At 37.6% G+C, this 26524-nt stretch overlaps 1 protein-coding gene and 2 long non-coding RNA genes across 13 annotated transcripts in view; 1 reads left to right on the top strand and 2 right to left on the bottom strand.

The window, feature by feature from the left end:
* The window catches only part of LOC134664917 (disintegrin and metalloproteinase domain-containing protein 11), a 733539-nt gene that overhangs the window by 35128 nt on the left and 671887 nt on the right, over window positions 1–26524 (top strand). For all 10 annotated transcript variants that reach the window (XM_063521633.1, XM_063521632.1, XM_063521635.1 and 7 more), the window contains exon 2: window positions 3674–3732. In XM_063521633.1, the coding sequence (XP_063377703.1) occupies window positions 3702–3732 (31 nt within the window). In that variant the 5' untranslated portion in view covers window positions 3674–3701. The remainder of the gene's footprint in view (window positions 1–3673; window positions 3733–26524) is intronic.
* LOC134664935 (uncharacterized) overlaps window positions 1–26524 on the bottom strand; it is a 91745-nt gene that overhangs the window by 20121 nt on the left and 45100 nt on the right. The gene's annotated exons all lie outside the window — the stretch shown is intronic.
* Window positions 224–26524, bottom strand: LOC134664932 (uncharacterized). 2 transcript variants are annotated; one of them, XR_010098324.1, is made up of 3 exons: window positions 26037–26524; window positions 25014–25315; window positions 224–244 (listed from the first exon to the last, which is right to left on the bottom strand). It is a non-coding gene; the product is annotated as an uncharacterized LOC134664932 (long non-coding RNA). The 2 variants fall into 2 exon arrangements; XR_010098323.1 differs by lacking the exon at window positions 224–244 and having other exon boundaries at window positions 25008–25315.

Here is a 26524-nt window from a genome sequence, read left to right as displayed (position 1 = left end):
AATCCATATCGTTTCATTATCTAGTATTTGACGTATCTCATTGCTAACAATGAGGTACGGTCTAGAGTGACAGCCGTATTCTAAAATACGGCTGTCACTCTAGACCGGGCCGGGGCCGGGCCGGAGCTTCCGGCGCTTCCTTTTCTATGAAAAGCACCGCGTGATCACCGATCAGCCGTCATAGACAAGGACATACCTATTGGACGCCTCGGCCCGAGCCCGGTCCGGTCTAGCATGAGTCATCCTTAATATGTACCTACATATCTCTTAAAATGACTAAAGATTCTTTAAGGTGAAAGAAACCTTAATTCCTAATTAAATCGTTGAAAACTTTACTAGCGTAGCAAACTACTTAAACTGACTCGGTTTTAAAGGTTCAAGAAAATTCTTTTGCTTAAACTCCAAACTTTTCTACTTACAATTTGAATGAGTAATACTATAAAAACGAAACGAGTATGTTCTGAGACTAAATGCCAAGATGATTTCTGAGCTAAAACATATACTCCAATGTTTTTTCTGTATCTTTTGTTTTGTAGTGTGCAATAAAGTATTTTATTATTATTATTATTTTGTGTCTCCTTTTGGATTTCACGGGCCTATAAATCCCGGTCTTTTGATAGGCTTGCGTGGGGATATAGATCCAACACGTAGAGGCCCCTTGGAGAGCTTTAATGTCATGTAGAACGCCTGCTGGAACCCGTTCACAGGCGCAACAATAAACACCCATGAACCGGTCGCAGCAGGCATTGGGACTATTGTAGAAAAAGTGAACAGTATTCCGGTCTATGGATTGATGTTTGGGTGGACAATGATGAGACTGGGCTATTGTAAAAGAGGTCCGGACACCTGCCATAACAATGTTAACACCGTCATCGAGGCAGGCGGTGACTCGCCGCTGACTAGATGGGCCCCTGAAACTGCCGTCGCGAAGACGACCAGGAGCAACATCGGTGTGAGCGGCTCAGGGGTGTCGAGAGGTGTGCGCCGCTTTCTACCCAGTGGCTGTTACCAGCCACTGTGCCAACTCGCGTCTTATGCATCTTTCACTTCCACCCCTGGAGCATATAGCTCTAGCGACTCCTCTCTGGACGGCCAATTAAGGCAAGCCAGAGCTGAGAGTCCTGCGGGTCCCCTTGGGGTCCACTCCGACCGACGAAGACACGCCGGAGACGGAGACCCTGACCGACTCTCGGGAGCACTCGGGTCCGTGGGGTCGTTACTCCCCAACAGCTCGCCACAAGCTGCCCTGCGGGCTTATTATTATTATTATTATAATTTCGATGTATAGACTTATATTATAACTGTACATTTTCACACATAAATTACGTGTATGTGAAAACGAGACGATGGTTCATTCACTTACTCATTAGAGTAAATTTTTATTCATTCAATCACTGTCATCACAGTCAATTTTTTACCTACCACTACATATACAAGGGTTTTTAGTCTTAACTAATCTATATATTTTGATATCGCGGTGTGTTCAACTTAAGTGTACAGTCGCCATCAGATATATCGGAGCGGCCAAGGTGTTCACAATATCTGAGCACGCGCTCTAACTCCCTGACTATAGAGGCGTGTTCAGATATTTGTGAGCGCCTTGGCCGCTCCGATATATCTGATGGCGACTGTACGTGCTATGGACCGTGCGCTTTGGAGGCTCTGCCGTCTTGTGACCTAAATCTGAAACATAATGGACACTTCACGCCAAAGGAGGTGCTGCCCCCTACAGTGCACGTACGCTCTCATGCGCGTTGTAGGTTCTGTCCTGTTTTGGTTGGAAACATAAACTTGACATTTACACTGCGCCTATAAACAAAGGACTCCTGTGCTGCCCTCTACAGTTCATGTCATAGACTAGGAATCCTCTAGACCGAGTGATGCCAAAAATGCGGGGGTGCGCGGGACGAGGTGAGCGAAGTCCCGTGCCGTGATTGGTCCGTTCAAAGACACGGACGTCACACAAAGACACTTTCGACTCGAACATGGAGTAAAATGACCGTATGCGTGGCAGAGTGGGTAGCGCGACTATGCTCAGTCTGGAGGATGTTTTGTCTGTGCATTTATACTGCGCCAATAAACAAGGGGCTCCTGTGCTGCCCCCTACAGTTCATGTCTGCTCCCTATACATCATCCCGCCCCCCAATCAGTCAAGAACTCGGAACAATAAAATCGGAAAGTTTTGTATCTTGCGCGTTAATTGATAAACTTTCGCCAGCTTTTTATGGAAGCGGCCCGTATTTATCTCGCCAACTTCTAAATAAGGTGCTCCGTTTTAGATTGAGTATTAAAATTAACAATGTTTCATGGTCACGGCTTGGTCAAACACAAAACTGTGTTCACTTCTTTCCTGTCGAGGAAACTTGTGTGTTAATCAAAACTGTACAGTTTTCTCTCCTGTGGACTATAGTTAACAGCTTGTGGGCATGTAGGTAATGATTTTGTCATACTTATCCAAATAAAAGGAGTACCTTTTCATGTGAATAAGGGTTAAATAAGAAAATTAACGTTTACAGTCCTTAACTTTTGGGTATGTCTACAGGAAAGACGTAGCCACAGTTTTGTGTTTGACCCGGCTTTACTGTGAACAGTGCAAAATTAATTTGCATTGATTGGCCGGATATGTAAGAACGAATTGTACTCGCGAATGATAACTAAATGATACCATTTAGATGTCATTTTCATGCCAAAGTGTACGTTCGAATGGGCCTCAAGGTCACTTCCTTATTTCTGTCCCTTGTGGAATGTCTTACCAAAGTCTAAAATTGTACTTATAATTTTATAAACCTCGCATTGACGACACACAATAAACATGCACTATTCTTGAAACCTAATACCAAAAGACATTACCGATTCTAAACACATGTCGGTTACTACATTTTGCTTATGAACTAGTGTTTTATGACGACGTAAATTTATGGGCATGTTCGCTTTTACAACGGGGTTGAAGTTGAAACGTTAACCGATGAGGGCGATGAGACTAAGTCGTAATGGCATTATTTTGAGTTAGCACGTTAAATGTACGGGTTTGTAATCTGATGTTCGCGTTATAAACCAAGAGGCCTATTCTGACTTACATTGTGCTAGCAAAATGATGTCTAAATGACGACCGGTCTGGCCTAGTGGGTAGTGTCCCTGCCTATGAAGCCGATGGTAAGGGCATTTATTTGTACCTATTATGATACAGATATTTGTTCCTGAGTCATGGTTGTTTTCTATGTATTTAAGTATTTTTATATTATATATATCGTTGTCTGAGTACCCACAATTTGCCTTCTTGAGCTTACCGTGGGGCTTAGTTAATTTGTGTAAAAATGTCCAATAATATTTAGTTTTATTTTTTATTTATTTATTTTTAAATGATGTGCGAATGACAGCTAAATGACATGATCGAAAGCTTATTTTTATTAATATTTTTAATTTAGGTACTAGAGCGATTTAGGGATCGCGTTCCCAGACTGTACAGTGTACATTGGCGTTCAAAGTTCAAAGTGCATGGACATGTTTCAACCGAATATTAAGGCATCACGGTCAGCATCTATCTATGCACTTTTGAACGCCACTGTACCTACAGGAGCGCTTAAAATGTGTGGTGATTTCGAACGTCTTATGTGCTTCGTCAAGTAGTTGAAGTAGTATGTGCAAATAAATAATGTGTTTTCTTTTGTTTCAGGATTTTTTTACAATAATGCGGCAATCCAATGGAGTCTAGCTTAGGCAAAACTAAAGCCGGTAAGTACCTACTATTTTCACTATTTCATTTTACTATCCCACAGATTCCACAGTGCAAACTAGCTGTCAGACACATTGCCGTTTCTTTTTTTAAGTAAAAAAAAGTAGTCTGAAAATTAACTGGTTTCTATTTTTATATAACTGCGCAAATGAATTGTAATTGTAATAAAATAAAAATATTTCTAACGTTTAGAAATAGTTTTATTTTATTTTATTTTTACGGATGAAACTATGAATTGTAAATGAAGTTTTTCGTGAACATATGTTAAGGTGGTTCGCCTAGGTTACTCAAAACTTAACTCTCGCTAGATGGCACCACTTTTGCAAAATTTCAGATTTAATTTTTTTGTGAAATGGTCTTGGTATTTGTATACTTAAAAGTATGTTTCGCGCACTCTTTAAGTAAATATTGAACTATTAAAATAAACATTGAATACTTCATTGTGCAAAAACCACCTTTTTAATTCGACGGAGTGTTGCTGTCACGCTTTTTCCTACTATTACTCACACATGCAAACAGTGTTTCCGTGATCCTTGTAGTAGACAATTTCACACAACGTAAGTAAGTTGCAATAGCGTAACGGTATGTTCGTGGAAATACGTGCAAGAGGATTGGGGTTCAAGACTGGTGCGAGTAGGTAATTTCTTTTTGTTTCTCCTTTGTGTTATCTTACCTTTAAACGAGCAATTATTAGATATATAATTATTTATTTATATATTTGGATGGTATCAGAAACGGCTCTAACGATTTCGATGAAATTTGCTATAAGGGGTTTGATCTCTTAGCTAGGTCTATGAGAAAACGCGCATTTTTGAGTTTTTATGATTTGTAAGCTTTGGTCGGTCTCCCAGATATTCAATCTCCGCTTGGCAACTAATCCCAGAATTGGCATGCGCACTAGTTTTTACGAAAGCGACTGGCCTGACCTTCCAACCCAGAGAGTAAACTTATTTGGATTAGTCCGGTTTCCTCACATTGTTTTCTTTCACCGAAAAATAGGTATCGGTGTATAAATAGGTAGGTATCAAATGCTATTTCGTACAAAAGTTCGAAAAATCATTGGTACGAGCCGGGGTTAGAAGAACCCGCGACCTCCGAATTGCTTTCCGCTAGGCCAGCAGCGCTTCCCCCACATACTCAGTGTTATCAGGTTTTTTAAAAATCAAAAACGATTAAGTACTTATGAAAGCAGAAGAATATAAATGATCGTATTAGATTTATAATTGTTACATATTTGCCGTAACTTATTTTTAAAATGTGTTTTTCAATTAAAAGACACGTCAAGATTGTTTAGGTACCTTATTTCTAATGCTAAAAAAAACAAACTATAGTAATAATTGTGTTTTTCATTCATAGACAAAATCCATTATTTTTAACCACAGGAAATTTTATACACTTCTTTTTAGGGTTCCGTACCCAAAGGGTAAAACGGGACCCTATTACTAAGACTTCGCTGTCCGTCCGTCCGTCCGTCCGTCCGTCCGTCTGTCACCAGGCTGTATCTCACGAACCGTAATAGCTAGACAGTTGAAATTTTCACAGATGATGTATTTCTATTGCCGCTATAACAACAAATACTAAAAACAGAATAAAATAAAGATTTGAATGGGGCTCCCATACACCAAACGTGATTTTTGACCAAAGTTAAGCAACGTCGGGAGTGGTCAGTACTTGGATGGGTGACCGTTTTTTTTTTTTGCTTTTTTTTTGTTTTTTTTTTTGCATTATGGCACGGAACCCTTCGTGCGCGAGTCCGACTCGCACTTGCCCGGTTTTTATTGCAGTGAGGATGTCCTGATTGTAAAAATCAGAGAGATTAGGAAGAGTATAATTTCTAATTACCTTTGTAAAAATAAAAGAATACGTGTAGCCCATACTTAATAATCGATTTATGATAATAAGAAAAATTAAATAAAAATAAAAAAACAATACGAAATTTAGGTGTAACAAAAATACAAAAAGTTATGTTCCAGCATACAATGACTGGGGATCGAACCGGGAATCATCCGTTTGCAAGCAAAAAAACGACTGTTTGCATAACACGCCATGATAGTTCTTAGCTAAGCTGACGAACTTCTCGGTTAGGTCAATTAACTACCTGTCAAATATCAGTGTCAACAAAATTGCACTAAACATGACGGCACTCCAAATTCGAGCCGTGGTCAGCCCGGCAACGTACAACGTACACGACATTTGTGACACACACATACGTAAAATTGATGAAAAGTTAACTATGATTTTTGCATGATTTCTGTATGAAACATTGTTTTCCTGTTAATTTCGCGCAAACGAATATTCGAAAGAAGATAAATGCGGAAATATTTGTGTACTAATAGTGTGTAGTTACTTAATGAGCTTTGATTGAATTTTGTATGAAAAGCGAACCACCTTAAATTCGAAAAGTTGCAAACTGCCAGTGACTGTTGTTTTGTTTTTGCATGTTGCTATTGACAGATAACTATTGTTATAGAATTTTATTAGTAAGTAATCTTTGCCCAGCACGTATGGAATTGTTATTATATTCTCACGGAGTAAGTTCTTAATTTGCGTCGGTTATGGCTGCTATGCGCGATCGGGCAGTAATATAATGAATGAACTGAAAGAAAATCTTTGAAACGAAATGAAAATTCGCGTTGTGTCAAGATTACAACTTCGCGACCTTGGACGAATCCGATCAGTGGCGGATATGCAGTCTTTGCCGCCCTAGGCCCCAGGTCCTGTAGCCGCCCCTTTCTCAGCACCCATCACATTGACGACATTTTGAGTTATTTCTTTTTATCATCAGCGAATTTTTTGTCACAATTTGCCGCCCCTAATATCTTGCCGCCCTAGGCCCGGGCCTACTTCGCCTTAGGGCAAATCCGCCACTGAATGAATGCACTACGTAACCCCTTCAACCCCTACGCAGTGTTAGGCTGTCAGGGCATGCCAGGGAGTCGGCCGCGGAACTGACGGAACTTTACACCCTTGAATTATACTGATCCGTTAGCAAACTTTTGTATTCAGACAAGTGTGATCACTAACTAGCGTTTTTTTCGCTCGCCTCCGTATTTCTGCAACATCGGCACTGATAGATGGATCCATCCTACATCAGAAAGTATTTTCCACTCGACTGTAAACTAGTATAGACCATAGATTGGACTGAAAGTGAGTGATGGTCGGTAAGCTTTGTGAAGAGCGGAGTTGACCACGACACTCACTTGTTTTATCGCGACTCAATTGTTTTTTGGTCACTAGTGTATATAATTTCGTAGTCTATACAATTCTCGGAAGCCTATTTTGACTAGCATGATAGCTATTTTTGTGACAGAAAACGAAAGGATACGGTTTCGTACCGAACGATAATTTACAAAGTTTCTATCTTCGTGAGTAGGTAATGGACATGTCACTTTATATTTCTAATGAATGATTTTGATGTTGATTATAGGTATTTTGTCAAAGCGCTCCTAAACCTTAACCTTTTGAACGCCACAGACGGCAATTGACGTGAACGCAAAATCGTGACATCGACGCCAAAGACGGCATTTGACGTCGATCGGTTTTTGAAGAAAATCTACTGAAAAGCACCCCACTTTTAGGTTGGCATTATTTATTCACAAAACTAAATTTTACCCCCGTGGCGTCAGTGGCACGGCAAATGGATGCGCCGTTTGGCGTTCAAAAGGTTAAAATAAATCTCATAACACCAATAATTCTTCAATATTGCGCTTTAAAATTATCCTTTTTTTCTACAAATGACTTGCTTTATTTACCTGCTTATTACAAAAATAATAATAAAAACATTTTGCAGCCATATCTATATAGCTTATGTATCCATATGTTTATCTAGAAGTCAGCATTGCACAAACACGTAGATCCTACCGTTTGGCAGCCCATACAATATTCCATAAAGCAACCCATGCAGTAATATGAATATGGTTCCAAAACATACCATATTAGTACGGAAACCTACATACATGTGACGTTTTGGTTTCGTACTGGCGAAGCCTGTATGGCCGCAAACGGCCACGTCTTGGTACTGATCATTGTTTATTTACAATTCGAATGTCGACCAGTTTTGTACACGTTCCATCCTCACTGTTAATCGAATGTCAACCTTATTATTGCTAAGAAATAAGGTCTACGGCTGGTCAGTGGTCACTCAGGAGATAAATGAGAATTGCTCTGAAAGTAGTGTGATGAATGAAAAATATGAGAGTATGTTGCCATAGTATGTAAGCTACATGCATAGATAAAAATACATTTAAAATTGTCAAACTTCAACTTTTGACAATCAGAGTAACCGCAAAATGTATCTTGAAGCTGTATAACAGCGCCATCTCGTTTATATGTCAAATTAGAAGCACGAAATTTTCTTAGATTTTACGCATCTTAATCAATGTATCTTTGCTTTCAATAATGATGTGACAGATTTAACAGTTCTTTCTTAACTCTAAGTGATTGTTTTTGTTTATTGCTCCATAGTCCAAGATATTTCTCTCTAAGCCTATAAACATTGAAAACGTAAGTAAAGCCCGACCACACCAACATTACAAGCCTGTCAAACGCAGCACTCAAAGTCTCTCGCGATCATAAAAGCTGAGGTGGAATTTGATTTTGCGAGACGCTTTAAAAGCTTGGATGATTGATTGTCCCTTGGGCTTTTAATTACCTGTGTAGGGTAACTTACCCCGGGTAAGGAGGGATAATATTTAATTTGCGAAGTCCTTGGATATATTTAGTAATAAAATGTGGAGAGCGGGGTTTGTCGGAACACTGACACCTTTTAAATTAAGCCTTTAAGAGCTTACTCTTCTGCCGATAACCTTGCACAATTGTGCATAATTATTTACTAATAGCTATGATTATTTTCGAATTTTGAATTATTATAGGATAGGATTATTAGTATACTAGTATTCGTTAGGATTATTAAAAAAATGCATTGTTTTTTATAATCAAAAAATCTAAAAAAATCTAACAAAGGGGCATTGGTTACTTTACATCAAATGTAAATTAGCCCATTAATTAATGTTAAAATGTTTGTATGGGGACTTGGTTGTCCCCTCTCCTCTTAAGTACCTATACATGGTTTCCTAAAGCTCTGCAAGTCTCAAGAATAACGCCCAGCAGACAAAGTGTCCACGTACTAATCCCCCCTCATAGCTATAATCCGGCCATTTGTATAGCAATAAACATGTAATACTGATTTGGCGCCACAATATCTCGGATTTCTGACGTTTTAAGGTACCGTTCATATCCAGACTACGCCAGCGTTACTGCAACAGTATTTGCAGCGCGACATTACTGCCAACTGCCGCAAATGTCAATATTCTGGGCAGCAACGTCGATTTTATTGCAAATGTAATGTCTCGATATAAATGACCTTTTTGACTTTTCTTGCAGCAATACAGTCTGCTGCATTACTGCAGCAGTATTGCGGCACGACATTACAATAGAAAACAAGTGTCGGACGCCCTGGCCCGGACCCTTTACGGATACTTTATTCTCTAGACAAATACAGTGCAGATATTTTTACTGTTTATCCGTAGTTGTACCATCGCCCACATTGTTAACTGTACATCGGTGGACCTTATGTCTTTTGTAATAAGGTCCACCTATGTACAGTTCGGAGTGTTGCTGTTTGAGTAGGCCAGGAGTTTGCTAGCAGTACCATAAACAAGGTTTACGTTCGCCTGCTCAAATAACAGTGGACCGAAACTCCAAAAGCGCTGTCAATTCTTTTCCCACATGCATTATCATGAGATTGATGGGCTGAGTAGCCCCCGCCTAATAGGTCTAAACTAAAATGATCAATGTGGGCAGAAAACTTGGAAAATCTCGTCTTGTTCACGACTTTCGCCGAGCAATCTACTAACAGACCACTATAAGAATGAGCTTTTAAAATCTTTGTAAGGACGAATTTCAACGGAAATTTTAAGAGTAGGTCCATTGGTACTCTTAAAAAGCTCATTCTTATACTGTTAACTGTACATTGGTGGACTTTATGCCTTTTGTAATAAGGTCCACCGATGTACAGTTAGGAGTGTTGCTTTTAATTTCTTAGTTGCATTTGTTATTTTACTATGACAACGTTGACAACTGGCTAGCTAATGTATGCTGTGTTGAAATCACTGTGATTACACTGATTACTTATTATTATCACAGTGATATAATTAATAAAAAAAGCATTTACAATGCGAATTAATTACAAGCTGGTGCTCTTGATAGTTTCCGCATAATGTTCGGGACCGTACGGCGCCATCTACTTTATCTGTCAATTTTGCGGCCATAATATAATTAGGTATGTATCTTTTACCTTTTAATATTTTATCTTATCTTACACTTCCTATCATTCATTGTATTTAGGCCAGCTTATAATAGGCACTACATCCTCACAACACAGAGTACGTTTGGAGAACGTCTCCGCCACGCTGTCAATAATTGATAATGGATGACGTCATTACTCGGTGATTGATGACGTCACGGTCTGTCTGCGGTGACGTTTTATTAGCACGCTGAATTTTTAATTTAGGGTCCGGTTTGTTGGGAAGATTTGTCTCAATTTTGATAAAACTTAGTTCTGCATTTGATATGGTTAACCATAACTTATTTATTGCTAGGAAAACTACGGCATCAGGCACGGGCTCATTTTCGTTTCTAGATATTTAATAAATAGAAAATAATTTATTCAGATATAATGGACGGAATAAAAACTCACAAATCTAGTACTTATGTCTAACATACTCGTACATAAGAAAGTCCCACAAGGTTCAATTTTGGGCGCAATATTTTTATTGCTACCCTGTTTTTTTTATTTGAGTCTCATATTGTCTGTAAAGGTGCAGCGTTAAAATTAACTCAGCTTTGCGATGCATACATGAAAGACGCGATAGTATGCCTACATATACTACAAAATGTATATGACTCAAAAATCGGTGACATGTTACAATTATTTTTTCACCACACCAGCTCGGAAAGGCTTACTTTGCACTTCAAAAACTGATGGCAAAGTTGCATTTTATTCGCATGTGAGGCAAAGTAATCAAATGCAAATTTTGAGTTGTTTTCTTATGTTTGCTGGTAGAATTGACTTTTAAATGATGATTTTGGATGATAAATATTTAATAACATTCATCTGGATTTCATTTGGTTTCATCTTGTTTGATATTTTACATTTAATATTTGCTTCGGGTTGGTGTGGTGAAAAATTTTGTGTTTCACTCAGGGGCAAATTTTGTTTAACCCTCGTGCTTTGAAACCCTCGCAACGCTCAAGATTCCATTATTCGAACCACTCGCTACGCTCGTGGTTCAATTTTGGAATCTTTCGCTTGCTCGGGTATCAATATTAGCACGAGCGTTTAAACAACAACTTTGCCCCCTTGTAAAACAAATAACTATTTCATCTCTCATGCTCTGAAAGAGGGTCATTGTTGTTTTATAAGGTGTGCAGAAAATGATACGTTTCTGTACTACAGCATTTTAGGTTCCAAGTACGATGTCATTAATTGAAATTTGGGTATAAATGGATTTGTTATACAATTTCCATTCTGATATTTGACTCCCCCATTCCATAAATAACGGTACTTTTGCCTAAGTTGTTAATTTAAAGATCAATTAGCAGTTATCATAAAAATAAAGTACTTACCCTCAAATATACTATAAAAATACATGTATACTTAGTCATGTTTAAAAAAATACATGCATTTTGCTTTCCTCGTATTGGAAATGAAAAGTAGAGTGTTTAACTCGGGTGAAAGGCATGATTTCAGCCTCGGACTATTGGCGCTCGAACGCTCGAACTACCTCGGCAGAAATGAGTGCCTTTCATCCTTTTGGTTCACAATCTACTGTATTTAACCATTCGCCAAACGTTGGCGTTCTTAAGAAACAAACTCGCGGCTCGATTATGAAAATGTATTAGATCTCTACTCGACCTCAACAAGTTACGATATGGATAATTTAAAGATATTTGTAAGATAGATATGTAAAATTTGACGTTTTCGCGATTCTGGAGGTCCTCTTGAACGATTTCGACAAGATAGATATGTCAAATTTGACGTTCCCGCGATTCTGGAGGTCCTCTTGAACGATTTCGATTCGATTCGATATCTTCTAATGTAAATCTAGTTGATCTCTATATCGTTTCTAGATCTTGTGATTATCTCGTTTCCCGAATACGCGTGTCGGATTAAACCAAAATTCCTCGATATTTACTTGCACATATTGTAAACGGTTTCGAGCGTTGGTTTGAAGAAAGTTACTGGACCAACCGACCCCACTTTTGCGAATTTAATTCAAACATTAGCGAACTTGGATAATTTTATGAATTTTGAACGTAACTTTTAGAACCTTGCGTACGGATTGAGTTCAAAAAGCAACTTTAATCTGTCGCTAATACGGCTCAAATTTCAGGGCAATTGGAACACCGGTCAGTTATACGGGCGGTGTCCAGCCAGCGTTTAGCACCTCGTTTGGGCGGCGAGCCCAACTTAGCGGCCCGCGTATCGTCAGTGACTTTCAAAAGCTAGTATCTAACTTTTTATATCAAAACAATTATCAGCCGTATTGCGGCCGATTAAGGTCCAAATTAAGAACGACCGAATGAGCGTTATAAGATGCTTTTGAAAGTTAATTTGTTTTTAAATTCGGAACAATTGCGCCGTGACCACGGGTTGGCGTGGCAATTACGAATTTCATTTGTTTTTAGAATTTGGGGGTATTGAATTAAAATGTTTAAATTACTATAAGGCTTTCGGTGAACAACTTGTCGGATTCTAAAGAAGAAAAAAACTGTTAGTTATTGTTCAATAGCGCAATACTTAGTGATCTATCGCACGCTTGTAATACTCGTAGGTACTAAGTTGAAATTTGCTCTCGCTCGGAGAAGTAATTATCGGAAGCCGAGCTAAACCGAGCTTCTCAAATCGTGCCTTAAAACCAGCTAAAAGTGTCCGTCATCTTTAAGACGTTTAAACGTGTGTCCCGAACGGAATGAAAGCTATCGCGCGGGAGCTTTTCAACAATATCGCCGCGGCTTTGTGCGGTGATTAATGTGCCACCGATCCGCGGCGACACTGCAACGGGCTCTTAGTATATATTCTATACTGTTACGATTGGTAAAAAGAACAAAGAATTTAAATTTTATACGTAAACTTGAAATTTTAAGTGTAAACACAGCCGTATTCGAACAATGAGATACGTCAAATACTAGATATTGAAACGATATGGATTAGATATGTCAGTGTCAAACAAGTGTCAAAATTGACATTTCTTCAAACAAAAACGTCACTTTTGACAGTTGTTTGACACTGACATATCCATTCCATATCTTTTCAATATCTAGTATTTGACGTATCTCATTGTTCGAATACGGCTGATAGTCGTACAAGAACTAGGCTTCATTATAAAAATATAACTGAAACTTATTGTAACTCTGTTGTTGTTTTTGTCGTGCTTCGAAGCGTTTTTCTGTCTAATTATTCAAAGCACTATACGTACTTACTGTTTTTTGTCTGGTTATAGTTTAAACTCACCTTCTCCTATGTGTCAGCTTAGTTTTTTTTAGGTTTTCTTTGTTTAATTTTATTGTGTTTTTCTCTCCGGTTGCTCAGAAAACCAGCGCCATGCATCCATTTTGGTGTTAGTATGTGTATTTTTAGGTTAAGTTTTATTGTGACACCAAATAAGCTTTTTCTATTCTATTTTTTGAGTTTTTTTTAGCGAGCCTTGCATGAGTTCTATAATAAAGACGTAATCAAACGAGAATTTGTCACAAACATCAACGCTAAATTGACTGAACGCTGTGCAAAACGTGAGGGGCGTTTTGCACAGCGTTCAGTCAATTAATTACACTCACATTGGCTCTTCGGCCATGGGAATTGAGTACTTATCGCTTGCAATCCTTTGTGCAGTGATGGATGTACTGTAGATCCGTCCGCCAACCGCAACGTTAAGTAAAAACCTAATTCCTATACTGGTTTGTTATGTATGTCTTTGCGTTGCACGTGGTCGGTATATGATTGGAATATAACCTTAAAACTCAAACCTACCCTTCCTTCAAACCTAACCTACAAAACTCAAAAGGACGAAACTTAACCTCTTGGGGTTCAATGTCCTAATACTAGTACAAATTACCTCCAATGAAATTTAAATCTTAATGAAATGGAATAGAGTTTCTTTTATTTCGTTTTGTTCGATTTTAAAACAAAACAAATTCAACTCTATTTTCTAATACCGTTGATTCAAATTCGATTGCCAATTTTCCTTGTATGGTGGGCCGCTAGAGGTTAATACCTAGTTAATTGCTAATATCTGTTATGATTGTTAGCAATTAAAGCCAAATAAAACATGAATAAAAAGGGTCTAAGCGCCGTAGGATAAGAACACTGTTAATGCGTTTTATAAATACTGTAGCAAAGAGTAAACATGTTTACCCATCAACTACGGATTGGTTGAAGGAAATATGAACTATTGAAGTTTTAACCGTTTCAAAAGTTACATCTAGATGATAAAGATGTTGGAAAGTTTTGGATGATAAATATCTGTGTGTCGCCTGTTCGGTTCAGGTTTATTTAACAAAAAATATAGTCTTACTTATAGTGAACTGTCTGTCTATCTCTTCTTCTCCCTTTTTTACATTTTAAGGTACTTATCCAAAACTTAAGTGTACTTTAGAGTTCTTGCTATGATTCGTACATTTTCCGTTCACTTAAATTAGGCTTCTAAGAGAGACAATGCCACAGAATAAGTAATAGTATTATCATACAGTACAGAACGGACACGCACCGCCCCGCCCCGACTCGGATTACCTCGCCCCGCGACTGAGTTCTGACGGACTCCTGACATACGCTCAGTTCGGCTAGCGACGCCGCGACGCGATGACGCAACGTTCAAAATGCCGGTGTATTGTGCGATGTACGGGCAACTACTTATTGTAGAAATGAATAATAATATAATTTTCCAAAGAGACGAAATATGTATCAGTAAATAAGGCTATACTTTTGCGTAAAAATAATAATATCATATGAATTAAAACCCGTTCGTTGAATTTGTGAATGTTAAGCCAACATTTAATATTTAAAGTAACTAAGGTAACTAGACCTTCTACACAGATATTCCTCGTAAATGTTTTATTTTTAGTTTAACACTCTTTTCACAAAAAAGAACTTGTGTTGGTCGCGGGACATTCGCGTTTGATTTTTAATTAAATTTTAAGAATTTAAGAATTAATTATGTATGTTATATAAAATAATCAATAGGCATCAACAATAAGGTACATTTAATAATGGCGTGTTGAAAGTCTAAGTACGTGCAGGACTATAAACTGACAAAGCCAATTCAACAATTGGAGCGAAATAAAACAAACCTTTATTTTGTTTTTTTACGTATTTCGGTCGAATTATGCAACGCAGCGGGCCGCTCGTCGTGTCCTTCGGCCGGCCTCGGCAAACCTCGGCTTCGCCTTCCCCGCGCGCCGCACGAGTCAGCCCTAAGCCACTTACTCACACAATGACGCTTGTACAGACGTGCCGTGCACACATATAAACGCAAATGATTTTAGATGTATGGCGTGTCCGCCCTGTGACAATGCATAGTTGCTTTGAGCACATTTTATACAGTTTTCGCCCCGTAATTATCTCATAGACAGTTATACTCGACTGGTCAAGTTTTAGGCACATAAATATAAATTAGATTTTTTGATTGGTGATATAATTTACTAACTAAAGTAGTAGGTACTTTTTAGGCTTCCGTACCCAAAGGGTAAAACGGGACCCTATTACTAAGACTTCGCTGTCCGTCCGTCCGTCCGTCCGTCCGTCCGTCCGTCCGTCTGTCCGTCTGTCTGTCACCAGGCTGTATCTCACGAACCGTGATAGCTAGACAGTTGAAATTTTCACAGATGATGTATTTCTGTTGCCGCTATAACAACAAATACTAAAAACAGAATAAAATAAAGATTTAAGTGGGGCTCCCATACAGCAAACGTGATTTTTGACCAAAGTTAAGCAACGTCGGGCGTGGTCAGTTCTTGGATGGGTGACCGTTTTCTTTTTGCATTTTTTTCCGGTTTTTTTTTGCTTTATGGTACGGAACCCTTCGTGTGCGAGTCCGACTCGCACTTGCCCGGTTTTTATTTTTTTACAATATTTGTTTCTTTTAAAGTTTAGGAAACAGAATATTTACAACACTTTTTTTATATAATGGGGACAAAAAATACCTACATCTTTTTCTAATGATAATCGAGGCAAAGATATAGTTGAGGCATAAAAAATACTGGTAATAGTTAGTAATCGTTTGACGTAGATATATATTTTAGATATGTATTTGATAAGATAGTAATCTTATTTATTCATTTGATTCTTATCATTGTTTGTGAATTACAGTAGCTCTTAAATACAATTTTAATATGAAAACTACTGATTACGATATTGAGTAAGTATTACCTTATTACCTACAACTAAAGTTGGCCGCAGACGCACGGAATTTTCCGTACGTAATGACATGTTCTGAACTGATGAAAACCGAATGGAAATTCCGTGCGTCTGCGGTTAGCCTAACCCAACATAACCTATTACCTAATATAGCTATTCTCTTTGCCTATCTATTTCCCCGCGCAACCTTTTAATTTTGTTGTGTTGTTTTTGACATTTAAAATTAATTTCAGAAACATTCTAGACTTATTTTTTATAAGTTTTATTTTATGTTTGACGATCTTATAGTGAAATTCTTATTATTCAATTTGACATTAGAAATTTCGAGGCTAAAACATTTCCATAGCAGATTCATCAAAGGATTACTCGAAAACAGCACGAAAAAACGAATAAATCATACCTAAAATAACGCAGAATATATTTACGAGCTATGTATAATTTCTGATTTAAAAGCTTTTTGTTGGAACAGAAATAATATTTTTTTTATTAAGTTTCGGTGACTTTTTTCAACACGGAATTTGTGCCACCGAATTATAAAAACCGAAGACCAGCTAATAGTCGTATTACCTGTCGTAAAATATTTGATACGACGATTAGATTGGGATTGCGCATGCGCACATATGTCATTTTTGAAAGAATGCATGAAATTATTATTGCCAACGGTATAATTTATCAGTAGTAAAATACAATAATACTTACAGCTTACATAGTTATATAAGCACGTCCCAATGCTAAAATGATTTACTCAGAATGGGCTGCTAAATAACATGATTAAATATTATTCTGATGTCATTGTACGTTCGTTGGCCTTTACATTGTGACATAAAAAGGATATCTAAATATCCTGTCTTGAGAATATTGAATAATAAATACAGATTTTGATGTCATCTGATGATGTCAGTCAAGCGTGCATATGTAGGTAAATGTATTGGCGCGAGTCATCAGATCATTTAGATATCATTTCGATGTCACAATGGAACTTTGAATTGGCGTCAGGTCATTTTTGTTAGGCGTTATTAGCAGCCGTATTCCAACAATGAGATACGTCAAATACTAGATATTGAAACGATATGGATTAGATATGTCAGTGTCAAATAAGTGTCAAAATTGACATTTCTTCAAACAAAAACGTCACTTTTGACACTTGTTTGACACTGACATAGCTATTCCATATCTTTTCAATATCTAGTATTTGACGTATCTCATTGTTCGAATACGGCTGTAGGTACTGCTCTTGACTTTCTGCTGTTGATGGTTTTGGCAGATCACCGACTGCCTACGCAAGACATTTGATGTAATAAAATAAACCCGCAACCTTGGTTGCTATTTGGCTTCGGGCGCGTGTATTACGAGTATAAACGAATAAATATATGACAGGCAATAATACAAATTGAAAGCTTCGTAGCCGCCTTAGTCTACAAATTGAAAGCCTTAGTAGTTATGAATACTGTACATTTTCAAGTAGCTGTCTTCTTATTTATTTGAGACAGACACAGACATAAAATAAATATAACTGGTATTTTCTTTTCATTATTACTACCATCTATTATTCAGTTTTGTGATGAAGATATTGAAGATACAGTGTTGATAAAAGTTCCGTATAAAATTATGTCCTTTTCTTCTTTTTCAGGTAAGAATTTAAGGCAGAAATTAAGTCTGGTTGGGTATGTACTTCTCTGCCTTGGATCACAATAATACGGTAATTGTGGACGTTACCTGCGACCGTATTTAAACCCAGCAAGTGGCTTTTGAGAAGGAACGCATGAAAACATGTAGGTGAAGAAGGTAAGGAAATTCTTCGCACAGAGCATTTTTCTTTAAGTGACCAACTACATATAAACATCAGAGACTTTGGATTCTGAATTTTTTTGTAGGTACCCTTCGTCTTAATAGCTCTAGTAAGATGAAATTAGGCCCTGTGCAAGACAAAAAAAAATGGGAATGCGCTCTCTACAAAATTCCGCAAGAATACAAACACGGCGTCCATCTCCTAAAACCACTTGCACGATATTAACACGTGTCGTGCACGTAAATGCAATGCATTCGTGCATTATTGAGCACACCTGGGCGCACTGCCGTAAACAACTTTTATTCCGAATGCACGTGTCTTGCAGGACCATGCGAAAGAGCTTAACCACCAATTGCATACCTAAGTAACCAGGAACGAGTCACATAGGTCGATACGACTTTCTGCTCTTGCGCAGGGTTTATGCAGCTGTGCATTTGGGCGCTACTGACACGGTAGCAGAGAGAGTAACACTTAAGTGCGAGGTATATTTGGGACACGTAGAAAATGTCCTATGTGCATAAGGAATTGATAATTTTTTATGCTGAATATTGCATGTCGTTTTGTGGGTATACGTGGCCGAAAAATGTAGTTTTCGGAGTCTGCGTTGGCCGGTCTGTTAATTGTATTGTATCTTGTATAATCAGTTGAAATGTTACGGTAGGTAATATTTTGCTAGTGATGGTTAATGACTGATATCCAAGCAAACAGATTTCCTAGCGCGGCAGGTGTTTCAAAATGAAGCTATCTTCTTGCTTCTTGTGGAGGGTTATTCGCGGATGGTCTAGAACTCTAGACCGAAAAATGACTAGTGTAATTTTGCCTATATCACTTTTAGTCTACATCGCGAACGGCCCAGAATGCAAAATGGCTACTCGTTTTATCTTTACGTTAGAGATGTTGACGGAGCCCCGCTGTCACGGCTCCTATTCTGTGCTGTTTGGCCTTCGGCCATTTGAAGATAACTAACGAACCTAACCTACCCTAGCGATATAAAAAAGTGGTCATTTTGCGTCTATACCGGTCGCGATGTAGACTAAAAGGGATATAGGCAAAATATTACACTAGTCATTTTGCGTTCTAGACCGTCCGCGACTATACCTTCTTGGACATTAAGAATAGGCACTAAATACTTAATAAGTTTTTGGATTACTTCCTTCTATGAGTTCCGACTTGTACAGTCAGCTCAACATCAATAAGTAGCGGATGAAACAACGTGCTAAAAGTATCTGCCACCCTCGAATACTTTTATAATTAAAAATAATCTATAGTTCGCGTTCAAAAGTAGCTAAGTAGCAATCGCAGTCTATATTTTGTACACATAGAGACCGTTATTTATTAAGAGAATGCTCATCCTCTACCCTCTCATTATACAAGAGGGTGTAGGATATTATTACCTCTAGCCTAGCCTTTGAATTAACAACTCTTATCTCACAAATCATAAATACTTTAAAATAGAACCTTCCCGGTAAATAAAAAGGAATCAATCTTCCCTCTAAAATGCACGTCCGGTGTGACAGGCGCCCTCTGGCGGCTGCCAGACGAATTATGCCAGTTACCAGCACACTTCTGACAGGCCGGCAATTTTGACAGGCCCGCCAGGCCAGAAAAGTTCAGATTTCCCGCTTGGAAATAAGAGCGCAAATTGCCATCCAGTTTGATTTCTCTTTGATGTTCACACGGAATTTTACCGATGGAAGGTGCGTTTGACGTGTTTTGATTTTGAGCGTTACTCTTGTGTTGCGATTTTAGGCGGGTATTTTGGGGGATATAAAGCTCTGTCCAATTTGTTACCTAGTATTCCTGGGTGCTGTCAGTTGAACTACGGATTTGTAGTTACTATTTTAACTGAAATTTAATTTTATTCATGTGATTTTTAAATTTCACCCTTATTTCGCTCTAGATGCCGTTTTCTCTTGTCACACGTCACTGGCGGATCACGTCTCATATACCTACAGTTTAAAAATGCATTGTATGTACTCCATAATAATAAAGTCCATTTTTGGAATAAAAAAATAAAAAGTGATTTATTGTCGCAACAAAACTTACAGCAACAAATCGAACAAAGAGAAAACAAAAAAAAAATGGTGAAAAATACCTGCCATATTCAACTTTTCGGAGTTATCCGAATATATGTTATTACAATTATAAGTATAGTCTTTTACGAAATGGTATTTTATAGTTGGAGTACCACGGAAGTTGTGACCTTTGTGTCAGTGAAGCTTCTTTAATCTTATTATGGTGGGAATAGATAGTATCCATGGCTATTCCCTTCCTTTAGCGAGCTCGAGCCAAAGGCGGTTTCAAATAATAATTATTTTTTGTTAATATATAAATATCTACTGTTGTCCTAGACCGAGCCCAAAAAGTATCTCTGATTTTTTATACATACTTATTAAGGTCTTGCTACACGCTGCGCCTAAGGGTGCGATTTCACTGGGTCGTTAACCTAAAGCAGGCGTTGAATCAAAGTACCTTTAAGGTAACCAGGCAATTGACGTTCTTTGATGCGGCAAACGATCCCGAATTGACGCAGTGTACCGTACTTTAGACGGTATTAAGTATAAAATATCTGGGAGACCAGAAAATATATAAAAACTCAAAAATGTAAATGTGCGTTTTCCCAGAGATAAGACCTAGCTAGACCGAGTTATCGCCCTCGAATTACATTGGAATTGTTATAGTCGTTTCCGAGATCCCCGAAATACCTATATATATTCCTATCCCCGAAATACCTATTGTGTAACTTAGATCTCATATTTCAATTGTAACTGGTTCCCCGCGACACAGGCGTAGCCTAGTGCGGAGACCCCTGACATATTCTGTTATGTGTTCTTTTGATAATAAACTTATTCTATTCTATATTCTATTCTATATTTATTTATTTAGATAACTATTTAATTCAGGCAACAAGGCCCATATTACAAATACCTTACAGACTAACATACATATGTATTTTATAAACTTAAAACTAAACACTATTTAGACGACAAAACGGCGTGGCTCCGTTGTGTCGGTTGCTCTTGTGTCGGATTCGGCATTTTGCCCCGGAACCTCCGAAACACGACACCTTTCGGCCAGAAGTCGGCGCACTCGATGGTCCCCTGCAGCGGTCGCATATATATTGAAGAATTGCTCGTTTAAAGGTATTAAATTAGATTAGATAGATAGATAATGCACCCTGTAATATGGCGTTATACCAAGCATGTGTCTATCGTATGTACCATGTTACGAGTATTTTTTTTATGTCGACTACGAAATAACGCGCGTTTTGGTAAAAAAACTGATGTACTGCGTTACCACTCTTTCTTCACTTATACAGGATGTTTGGTACATCGTTTGCCAAATTAAAACGGCAGATAGGTTGATTCATTTGCTATCTACTCATGCCTAGAAAAAAAAATTGGCCATGGTTTTTTTTACTACTGCGCAAGTAAAAATTTGAAATTTACGAAAAATTGCAATAGAGCTGAAAAAAAAATCGTGCGCAAAATTCAAAAATTTCTAGGCCTGGGAAGATAGCAAATGACTCAACCTATCTGCCGTTTTAATTTGGCAAACGATGTACCAAACACCCTGTGTTTCCTCTTTGCTTCTTGCCTCGTACAGCTAAACCATTGAATGAACTGTCGCCCGCGGTCGTCTAACACTCTCTTGTGCTCAGTAGCGAAGAGAATATAACCAGGATGCATTTTATGCTCCTCGCTTCCGAGTCACAGGCCGTTCTATTTATGGGGTCTTTAGCCCAGTCAAGCGGACATTTTGATACTAAAGCTCACGGGGTTCCCTTTCTATAAAATTATATTTACGTGGTTATAGTACTGGGCTGTAACCGCAAAAATCGAAGTTAGTAGGTGAATTTCGAGCTACTATCTCAGGGCTCCTCTACACGATGGGCCAGCGCCGGCCACTCCAAAGGACGCAGCCATGCGGTAGAATGAGATAGCAATATTAACTATTATTATTGAGATTGCAATATTAACTATTATTATTGAATTTTAACTATTATTATTATTTATTTTGTGTTTGTAATTCCAAAATGTACCTTTTATTTTTATTATTTTAATCATTTTTAAGTGTACCTATTTATTGTTTTATTATTGTGTACGTAATTTTAATTATTTTAATTTAATATGGATCATCTGTTATCTGCAATAAAGAATTGAATATGAATATGAATATCACTTGCTCCCTCTAACGCATAAATGCGTCCCTTGGAGTGGCCGGCGCTGGCCCATTGTGTAGAGGAGCCATCTAGTCTGTACTCTAATTACGCCTTTATTGGGGTGAAATTGAAAGATGCCCGAAATTTACGAACTTCGATGTCCGCGATAGGCCATCTGTTCCTTTTTTTATGATATAGGAGGCAAACGAGCAGACGGATCAACTGATGGTAAGCGATTACCGCCGCCCATGGACACCCTCAACACGAGAAAGGTTGCAAGCGCGTTGCCGGAATTTAAGATGGGAGTACGCTCTTTTCTTGAAGGTTTGAAGGTCGTATCGGTCCGGAAATACCGCGGGCGACAGTTTATTCCACAGTTTGCTTGTGCGAGGCAGGTAGTTTCAGGAAAATCGCACAGTTGAGGACTGCCAACCATCCAAGTGTATTCATGTTGTGTGGTCGTGTGTCATGTCACGGTGTACGTTCGAGTTGATCACCCTCGCGTTCGCCAGATCTGTAGCTCTACTATGAGTTCCGTGAATGACAGTCGATAGTGAGAAAGTTAAGGAAAATGTATGGAGTAATTGTACAGAGCCTCTACCGGTCACCTAAAGAACTAAAAATTTCAATTGGTACCATGAGTTATAGACGTTTTTACGCGAGTTTTCCATACTTGCCTAACTTCACACCTAAAACGCTCTCTTTCTAATTATATAATGAAAACTGAGCCAGAATTATTCTGCGTAAATACTTTACGCGAGTAAACGTGACAGATGTTATTGAAAAATACGTGCGTTTCCAACGTGACATTTCTGTCAACTTGTAAACACAACAAATACGCAGATTTTTCACGAGTATTAATGCAATTTTCAACGTAATAATATGTATAAATTTATAACAGTACGTAAACTTCAAGCAAAACTTTAAGGGGTAAATCAATTAATAGCTCGATAAAAGGCTGATTTAGTACAAAGGTAATGAGTTATACTTGATATCATATTTTCCTGTTTCTACTGCTACATTTGCGAAGATCACATTGCTTACGAGCAGTTTTTGGTTTTAGGCAAGAATCAACATTTCCATGAAAATCCGGATGGCATCATGTATGCATGCGTATGCATGAATGCAATAAGAATTAAGGCTCATTACAAGGAGCGGTAGGATATGCTGCTGCTTTTGTTGCTGGGTGCACACTGCACATAACACATATAAGAATACCGCAAGACCTATTATAATATGTACGCAAGAATTCCTACGTATTTTATTAAGTATTATCATCTTACATAAAATAAAACATACAAATGTTCTGCGAGTTTATTTATTTTTCTTTAATAAGTAAGTATAGTTTATTTTCCGATGTTCAAATTCTTGTGTTTGATACCTAGGTAATCGTTTTTCATGTCAATTTGGTAACAGGAAATATAAAACTTTCTTCAAAAACTTTTCGTGGTGGTTTAGAATCTGAAAATTTAAATAAGGTTTAAACACATTTATTGCCAAAAACCCACTGCGTGGGTTCATTTTGTATTGGAAATGGGGCGCTTGGCACTGAAATATACTCGAGATCATTTACTATAAAATTAAGATCGCTATTAAGGTCAGGGTCTGTGCGGAAAGAGAAGAGTCGTAGGTATAATGTATGGGCTCCCCTACATTTCACAACTCTTCTCTTTCCGCACACTCTATTTGATAATGGTACTTAGCAGTAGGAGACGGCCGTTGTTATGATGCGGACTGAAGCGGACCATAATATAATATATACCTATTTTAGTATTTTAAGATTTCTTCTCATGTGTGTACTATTTTCATCATAGAATTCATAGGTAATAAATATGTAGCCAAAAGTAGCCTGTATAATCGCGCCATATACTTTGCTTCCTATTTTTTAACACGCAAAGTTATAATTTTAACTCGTTAATTAATGATGTTTACGTAATTATCATATTTTGCAATTTTTTTCTTGAATACAATAGGTATATTTTATTTTATACATTGATTACTAATATTGATGTGTTTATTATTTTCGTAACTATGGCAACGTCAAATCTTAAAAAAATTTAGAATGAAGGTTGAGTCAGTAACAAAGTGACAAAATTGGTCTTAGAATTGGTCTTGGGAAATTGGTTTGGAGTGGTCATTGAGTGCTTACTGTTAGGATTAGGGTTCCAAGCAGGAAAAAAAAGCTTGTTTTAACACCAAATAATGTTTCTTAATCTCAAGCAAGACTACATAGTACTGGCGTCTCATACAAGAAGAAAGAACAACTACATTTGTTTTATATTGACAACCGAATAAATCAAATATCATAGGGCCCGATTCGGATTTTGAAATAGATATCTATTAGATATCTTTTAGACATCACCATCAAGATACTCGTAGGATAACGATATGTTTAAGATCTAACCTGTCAAATTTGACATTGGCGTGATTCTGGAGATACTCTTGAACGACTTCCTCGGGATTTGACTTAGAGATCCAATTCACATGTAATAGATATCTTACGCTATCTAACGTAAAAGTGACATTGGTTGCCCGAATTGCGCTGCAAAAGAGAACTAGTTGATATCTAAACTATAACGTATCTAGAATGGATCTACTACGTGTCGTCTCTTGTGAATATCTTGAAGTTCGAATACGGCAGATACCTAGTCTATATTCTTTATTTTTTTTGTCGACAATATTACTCACCCCTGTGCCGAAAAACTTGCACAATTGTGCAAACTTTTGTATGGACTGACATGGCTATTTGTACGTTACGTACAAATCATGTAGAAATAGCAATACATTTGACGTCCCCGCGTTTAGTAAAGAAAATGACAGCGATGACATCTCCTTTCTAAATGCTCTAAGTGGCGGGTAGAGGTAAAGGAATATAATCTCCATGTAATTAATTAATGAAAAAGTCTCCGTCAAAAACCTTAACCCTTTACCAGGCCCCGAAGAACCAGCGTGTCTTAATACGTACTTTATATGCTGTTGCAACCGTATTGAACGCCTTGTAAAAAATGTATTTATGAAAGTCGGAGATCTTCCTCTAAACCAGAAATAAAAATGTGGGTTACGGTTATCCCATCGCCTGTCTAAGTAATGAACTGTCATACTAGATTTTGTCTTATTATATTCTTGATCAGGCCAAGGGATATATTCCACCCACATCTTATATCGGTTATAATAGTCAAGGTTTAACTCCAAATCTCCTACGAACCATTATATCAATCACTGAAAACATTATTTTATGATCTTCATTCATGGCACGCTTCAAAATCCAATAATATATCTTTAGCAGCCATTTAAATCCACTTGACCAGTGATGTTAGTGGTTTGTTTACAAATTCGAACACTTTACTGAATTTAAGAAAAACACAAGCAGATATATAGAACCATTTTTTGTTATTTTCATGATTTTAATGATTGTAAGGTAATATAATCATATATTTTGCTAAATACTCCTGCGTCCTTGTGATATGACCAGAATTAGGATGTGGGATGACTCTATCCCATTGCCTGGCTAGAATTTGCCTGTGTGGGAACTATTCTTCCCATGACCCGATTAGATTTTGGGGCTCTTTGGTTTTTGTTATTTATTTTTAAGTATACAGGCTGTATCAAAAATACGAGTAGGTACCTAATTCGTTTAAGGGCATTCTCGGTACGTATTTATTTTTTGTAAGTATAATAAAATAACTACCGATAATATATCCTGAGGGACGGTACGGTCGACATTTGTCGGGTATGTCGCCGTCTTATATATTATTACTAGCGACCCGCCCCCGCTTCGCACGGGTGCAATGCTGATACTAAATACTTACCTCATTACTTTTTGGTTAAAAGCAACACAATTATTCAATTTTATGATACTATCTACAAGAAGAAATTCTTCAGGGAAAGCCTTTAAAAGGAGATTTTATAGCTAGGTACATGAATTCGCTCTAGGTTGAACACAAAAACTGTTTTATTACTTACGTGAGTTTTTATGACATGACAAGACAATTTACCGGGCCATGGGAAAAATAGCTCCCACACAGTTAAACTCTAATAAGGCCATGGGATAATGTCAACCCACATCCTAATTCTGGTCATACACAATAATGCATGAATATTTAGCAATGTTTACGATTACATTTGCTTTCAACACTCAAAATCTACAAAATATCAAAAAATTGTTCGATCTATGTACTTCTGTTTCATAGAAATTATGGAAAGTGTTCGAATTTCTCCGTAGTTTGCTGAAATTAGCGTTCAAGTGAATTGAAATGGTTGCCAAAGATATATTACGCAATTTAGAAGCGTGTTGTGAATGAAGATCATAAAATAATATTTTCAGGGATTGACAAAATATTTTGTAGGTGGTTTGGAGTTAAAACCTGACTACGGTAACCGATATAAGATGTGGGTGGAATATTTCCCTTGGCCTGGTAAAGGGTTAAG

This window comes from Cydia fagiglandana, chromosome 6, assembly GCF_963556715.1.
Source record: "Cydia fagiglandana chromosome 6, ilCydFagi1.1, whole genome shotgun sequence".
NCBI classification, from domain to species: Eukaryota; Metazoa; Arthropoda; class Insecta; order Lepidoptera; family Tortricidae; genus Cydia; species Cydia fagiglandana.
This window is presented reverse-complemented; position numbering and strand designations above follow the sequence as displayed.